At 42.5% G+C, this 7,139-nt stretch overlaps 1 protein-coding gene across 1 annotated transcript; it reads right to left on the reverse strand.

Moving 5' to 3' along the window:
- Positions 1-39: 39 nt before the first annotated feature.
- On the reverse strand, positions 40-6,467 carry ccn4a (cellular communication network factor 4a). Its single transcript, XM_080484739.1, has 5 exons — positions 5,930-6,467; positions 3,451-3,739; positions 2,282-2,536; positions 849-1,042; positions 40-741 (listed from the first exon to the last, which is right to left on the reverse strand). The coding sequence occupies exons 1-5, from the start codon at positions 5,996-5,998 to the stop codon at positions 442-444; spliced, it is 1,107 nt and encodes a 368-aa protein (XP_080340865.1). The 5' UTR covers positions 5,999-6,467; the 3' UTR covers positions 40-441.
- Positions 6,468-7,139: the final 672 nt, after the last annotated feature.

Raw genomic sequence — 7,139 nt, forward strand, 5'->3', positions numbered from 1 at the left:
ATTTGGAGGTGTACAAGTAGTCTTAAAAATGAGTCGTCATCTCGTCAATGAAACTTTATTGAAGTACTCAAGGAAATATACTAAAAGTGCTCCCCGTTGACTTGTGGGTATAATAACATGAATGTTTGACTTTACATATGTGAATACATATGCAAAATAAATAAATTAAGCTTTTAATATTTAACATGCCCTATTGAATATTTTCATTCGTAGAAAACAAACCATGTTCTCTGAATCCTTTCTGGAAACACGTACATATTTCATATTTACAGATTTTTTTCCCCATTGGAAAACAAACAAACAAACAAACAAACAAAAAAAAGACCATAAGAAAAACCCTTGTAAATGATTGCACTAGTTACGAATACAAAATACTGCGTAAGGAAAAGAAGTGAGGTCCGAGTCAGAATGCATCTCTGGACAGCGAGCGTGGTCGTCGTGTTAGTCCATAACTTCGGGGTAGCCATAGTAACTCTCGAGCTCGGCGAAAATGTCATTGGGGTTTTTGCAGCTGAGGTTGCAGAAGCAGGCCTGCACCCACATCATCTTCCAGGTGAACCCCGTCCCGTTGGGACACTCAAACTCCACGTCGATGGTCTTGGACTTGTACGGGATGCAGCAGCGTTCGTCCGTGCAGACGCCGCAGAACTTGGGCCTGTACTGCTTCTTGCTGACGCAGCCGGAGATGGTGAAGTTTGAGGGCTGATCTTCCCTGTAGATATTTAGACATTTCTTTCCTGGCTGAGGGTCGGAAAGAACAGAAAACCTCTGAATGTGGGCACATTAGGTGACATCCCCTCAATATCAGCCCATTTTTGACTGCTGGAATTGGTTGCAGAGACGCTAACCTTGATGTGTTTGGTGATGTCGACCTCACACGGCCGCAGGTTGCAGAGGCGAGACTCTTTGACCAGCTCACACTGCTCGTTGGCGTTGGAGATCCTCATGGACAGGCCGCGGCCGCAGGTCTTCGAGCAGGGGCTCCATGAGGTAGTCTGGGTGATGCAGTTCTTGTGCCAGCTTCTTGTCTCAGCTGGGTATACTGAAGGAGCAGTACATACAACTATTAGGCAACTGTTTCATCACATGCTTCAGTGTAAGGTTCAGTGTCAGAATAAAAGAAAATCTCTAAAGGGCGAATGAAGCCTTTTATATAGATAGTATTATGTGAACAACATGACAAATAAAACTCAATAATGTGGCAGAAAAACACTAGAATTTCTTTACCTTAAAACCCCATTACAACAAATAATTTGTTTTGTTAACAATCATGTCAAAAAAGGTTGGAGGCAGCAGTTTATAACTTTATAATTCTTTGTCCATCAAACTTCTTGTTGAGTTTTTCCAACCCATTCTCATGAGTTGATCCCAGCTGACTGTAAGCGACAGCAGGTTACACCCTGGACAGTTTGGACAGTCCATCATTCATAACTCAGGCTGGTCACCAGTTGGCCTTGACTGTATGTTTTCAGGCCTGTGGGAGGAAACTGGAGTACCGAGAGAAAAGCCACACACACGCGGTGAGAACTTGAGGAATCTATGCACAGACTGCTGGAGTTTGATAAAACAGCTTCCTTCCTTTTACATTGTCTTATAATTCAAACCTGTAAGTCGTTCTGTTTTTTTTTTTGTATTTGGGAATACATGAGCGGCAGAGGAACACTCAATCCTGCCCCGAGCATCTGTCTTTAATCTCTGGTTACGTCTGCGCCTGACTCGCCGTCTGGATCTCATTTGTTTTTCTTCTGCAACATGAAAAAAAATAAATAAATCTTCATTCGCATTCTTGCCTCGGCAGCACCACTGCGCCCAACGACTGGAAACTGGACGTGACCCAGAAAGGCAGTGTGAGGGCTTCCACAGGAAAAGGATCGGTCTCCCCTTTGCACACAAACGCACACACCCAGACTTACCATCCTCCTGGAGAGTTACTCACACGTGTGACAGCCTGTTTTAGATTGACCTTGTCAGATTAAATTCTGTCGACCAATTAAAATGACCATCTAAAAAACTATTCTGATATTGTTATAATGGAGCATTAAAATTCCCCAGGTACTCCATGTTCCTCCTACGATCCAAAGACATCAGATTGGGTTTAAATTAGGCCAATAGGTGGCTGCAAGTTCTCTCTGTGTTAATTTATGCAGGAGTGATTTAACTGAACTGTGTTGAATTTCATTGACTTGAATGGGGTGACAGTTAAAAACAAAAACAAAAACAGAGCTGGACCACAGCAGTGAAGACCCTGTTCCTCAACACCAGCCCGTTCCTCCCGTCCTACCTTCCACTGCGTGCCGCGGCGCCGTCTTGCGCCCTCTCTTGGGCTCGTCACAGATCCACTGCTCGCAGCACTGTCCCCGCACTTTGACCCGGCGCGGGGTTTGGCACCACACCCGGGGAGGCTGGGACTCCGTGCACTGCGACACGCACCCGATGGCACCGTTCACGCACACACACTGGTATTTACAGCTGGGCCTGAAGCTCTGCCCGTTGCGGTAGATCACACCGTCGTGCTCACAGCCGGTTCCCACCATGTCTGAGAAGAAGGACGACAAGCAGTCACTTATTATACGGACGTGCAGGGCAAACTGCAAGCACAGCGCTTTTTAGATTATTATTCACTTTATAGATCGAATGAGAACAAATAAACGGAAATGAACTCAAGTAGCTTATATGAAAAAAGACAGAAAAAACATGTAATGTGCATTTTTGTCAGTTATATTTGCATTTTAATATGCAGGATGTGTTCCTTTATATCGTCCCAAATATAACAAGCTTCCTATTGCACAGTTTTTATGCATTACTGACAAGTTTATTATATATTTAGCACCTCTTAAACACAGTTTTGACAAGGTATTAAATAAATGTAATGCCTTGCTGTTCTAGTTACGGCCCAGTAACAGGAAACTCAATGTATATTAGGTTAATGGCATATAAAAGTGAATGAGTATCTGTTTTGCAGACTGAAAAAATTAATAAATAAATAAATCACTCAACAGTGTGACCAATACACCCAATTTGATCAATATTAGTTTTTTTTAATTCACAATCTCATTATGTAGGTCAGTTTTATCTCCATTGTAGCGGTGACAATATGAAGACATGTACAGGGAACACAAGCGGCACCAAAACTTGAGATTTGGTCCCCATTTGAGTTTATGCTTCAATGAAGTGAGATCATTTGATTTAGAATCAACAGAAATTAACAACAAAGAAATTCCTGAACACATTAATCCACATGCTGCTTCAAAACATGAACAAGCTGCATGCATGACGACCAACGGGTCATAATAAAACGCTGCGTAAACACTTGTGCTATTACAACCCAACCCGATTTACTTGAATCCCATTTCATTTACTTTTGACTATGTACCCGACAGACAGTATCACAAAAAATAAAGTCCCTGCAGTGTGGAGACAGTTTTGTTTGATTTGCCGAGTGACACTTACATGCACACACTCCTTTTTCGTACCTCGGCTTGTCCGAGCTGTAGTCACAGTAGAGTCCCTTGTGGTAGTCGCACATGTCTGCCTCGTTGCAGACCTCGCCCACCTGCCGGGCGCAGGCCTTGCAGCAGTCGCAGCCGTCCATGAGGAGGCTCACGCCTGGCGGGCACTTCGGGGCGACCTCTGGACACTCGCAGGGCCACTTGCAGAACTGCGTACGGTTGTACGTGTCGGCGGTCGGGGATGTGAAGGCTGTGGCAGGCGGCATGGCAGAGGAATTCTGGGAGTAGGCCTAAGGAGAGGAAAGAAAGGATACGAGTATGAAGATGCCTCCAAAGCACGGCTGTCAAACATACAACCAACCGCTGATGACTCACAAACAAAACACACGAGTGAGACCGGCGCCAAGAGGTTAGTGGTGCTTTGCAGTGACATTATGACTGCAGAGTAACATTACCATTAAAGATGTGAACAACCTCACTGATCCCTGAGTCCATATTCTTAATCGTCCTAATCTTAGAGCCTTTTAGTTTCAGCTCTTTGGTCATCCTGCGTCATTACATAATGGATCTACAAGGTCTCAAATTCCTTATTTATACAGTTCTGCTTCGCTGCTTACATGACTTCTAATATGTGATCCCGCTGTGCAAGAAATTAAACAAGTCTAAAAAGGAACATAACACCCAGCGGAGGAGATAATCTCATTAAATCAATGTCGGGGTCTCAGTTTGTGCTGAGCAGTGGTATTTCATCACCATGATGTGAAACCTGCAACCATGCCGAACACGAGAAAGTTCCTGCCAAATAAACCCATTTTCTCCTCTGAGTAAGACTCGACTCTCACATAATCCAGTATTTTGTACACTGACATTCACACATACGGGCAATTTTACAGTCATCGATTAATCTGGAATATACAAAAAAAGGCCCGTAATCCTAACCCAGACTGAGCCAAGAATTTACGACCGTTACACCACTGTGCAGTTGAGTTATTGGTTTCAGCATCCTTCCTAGGAAAGACAAGATAACATAAGTAGATCATAGTAAAGAATTGTAAATATCAGTTTTAATGCCACCATGAATGATGCTGGCGCCGTCTCTGGCTCCCTATTCATCATCATTACCACAGGTTCAGGGAAAACCGGGAAGCGTTTGACTGGAGGACCAATTCCACCAACACAGTCATAAATCCTAACATGACCCGTGTGCTTGAAGCAGCAGAGCTTTAATCGTCCGTTTTGATCCATGAAAGACGAACATTAGTAACGCAGACACACTTGGTCTACAGCTAATTGTAAGAAAACACACTCAATCATCTTCAGCCCGACATGGCCTCCATCGCTTCTCCTCAACATTTCAGCGGAAGTATTAATAACTTTGTGTAAAGTGTCAGAAGCTAATGCGGATAAATGAGTTTTAATCACAGCTGTGCAACTGAGCCATTCCTCAGAATGGAGAGAGGGAGAGAGAGAGAGAGAGAGAGAAAGAGTCAATGTCATCAGCTTTTCAAACATTTTCTTATTTCTTTAGGGTGACCTGAAATACCTGTAGTGTCTGGCTGGCAGTCAGGTAATGAAAAGGTTATTTTCTTTACAACTCAAGCTGACAAGTATGGATGATCTCAGTTCTTCTGCTGGCTGTGATGAAACATTAGCCTCTTGCACAGACACTTAGTTAACCTTCCTCTGGAAAAGAGGGGGAAAACAATCAGTTAAAAGTAAATATTTTCGTAAATAATACCAGAAGACAAACTGGAAACTGTCGGTGTCGTTTTATATTCCTTTCAAAAACGTAGGATCGTTTATTCAGCCTTAAAACTGCATCCCCAATAGTCTCTATTTCTATATTATGAAAATCACATCTTTTGACAAAACATAAAAGTTGGAACGATTGATATTTTTAATAAGTTCCAGAGGAATTTTTAACTTTTTGATATTTCTATATTACATAACGTGACATAAGTTCACTGTTTTTATTTTGTATTTCGTCTTCGCAACCTGAAGAGGTAGATAGTGATGAGGTATTGTGGGAAATATGCAGGAAAAAAAACCAAAAACTGTTGTTGAGTTGTTGAAGAAGTGAAGTAACCACAAGGTGGCACTAAAATGTAACATATAGTGGGACGTGAACCCACATGATGAAAACTGCCAGCAACTGAGGGAAACTGATGCGTCTTCAGAGAAATAATATAGATTTGAAAGGGAATGTGATTTATTTTATGGGGGAATTACTTTATATATTTTTGATAAATACGGATTTAATCTTTTTAAAGTTGAAGACACTGAATGATGCGCAAGATATACAAAAGCAACTCAAAGGAATGAGGTCAACAAGGTTGACTTTTTATCCCCCCTAATTTCAAAATGAGTTTGCGTCACCTGCGTTTTTGCGTCATTATTTATCCAGACGCAAATCTGCAGCTTTAAAAAAACAAACAAACAAACAAAAAAAAAACATAACCTAAACGTGTCCTCCGTCCCACCTGTTGAATCCCAGCTGCTGTTAGAATCCACACCAGGAGCCAACTCATCACTGGAGAGGATCCGCACATGCATCGAGTCCAGAAGCAGTTTCGGTCCCTGAACGCACCACCGGCCGCGTCTCTCCTCAGGTGCGCTACATCTTCCTCCGCCTGCTGAACTCCTCCGCCGCCGCGCGCCTCCGTCTGCGTCCCGGACCGGTGCCCGCAGCTTGCTAACGAGTCCCGGGTTGACGTGAGGTCTGAGAGAAGCGCCTCATGCCCCTGACAGTTCTCTCTCTCTCCTCTCCTCTCCTCTCCTCCACTTTCACCCGTTCCTCCTCTCCTCCTCTCCTCCTCTGTGTTTGGGCGTGTCGCTCTGTCACTCCGCTCGCGTTACTGCAGCTCCAGTTCAAATTAAAGGATAAAGTCCAAGTATTTCCGAGCCGCTCTTAAAAAAACCAGCACAGATGACCTGCAGCTGCGAAAACCTCCCCTCCTCTCTTTCACGACCATAATAAGGTTCCTCCGGGGATTTCAGTGGCTGGACACTACATTGTATAAGATGAACGCAAACCAAACTTGAACAGGATAAAACGTTTGTTTTCATTTTTATTTTATTTGCATTTCAAAAATAGTCTCATCTCACATATAGCGTTGAGGAGGAGGAAAAGGGGAAATAACAAAGAAAAAAGTGGAGAAAAAAAAAGGAGACAAAATTGAAAAAAAAAAAAAACGAAACAAGAAACGGAAAAAAAGACAGAAAGCGAAAAATCCATGAAAAAAACAACCACATTAAACATGCCCTTTAAAACTGCTCAAAATATAATTAAATAAATCTAAATGATTCCTGTGACACTTCATAAATGTAACCTTATTGTTTTCCGTGTTCAGCAATTAAACAGTTTTTTTTTCTTCATTTCTGAGAATTTACATGTTTTGTAGTTCCAGACAAATTTTATTTGCTTGAAAATTGTGAAAACTTTCCTTTGGGTCATAAAGGTTTCAACAATCTTTTAACAAATACTGCATATACATAATGTTATATTCCACTCGACTTCGCTTTGATTATTTCTTTGTTGGGTCAGTGTGTTAAGTATTATGTGATTTAGAAGCATGTTCCCCCCCCCCATTTTAAATGTTGCCACCTTCATAAGGAGGAAGGAGCATGCACCCCTGGGATTGAGCAGCATGCAAGCCACAACTTTTCTGCCGATGCCAAACAATTCCTTTG

The sequence above is a fragment of the Lipophrys pholis genome (genome assembly GCF_963383615.2).
Source record: "Lipophrys pholis genome assembly, chromosome: 17".
NCBI lineage: Eukaryota > Metazoa > Chordata > Actinopteri > Blenniiformes > Blenniidae > Lipophrys > Lipophrys pholis.

Coding starts and splice junctions, on each gene's coding strand:
- ccn4a (XM_080484739.1), bottom strand. CDS start 5,998: ATGTGCGGATCCTCTCCAGTGATGAGTTGGCTCCTGGTGTGGATTCTA. Junction 2,537..3,450: donor CGAAAAAGGAGTGTGTGCAT/GTAAGTGTCACT, acceptor CCTTCTTCTCAG/ACATGGTGGGAACCGGCTGT. Junction 742..848: donor ACATCACCAAACACATCAAG/GTTAGCGTCTCT, acceptor TCCGACCCTCAG/CCAGGAAAGAAATGTCTAAA.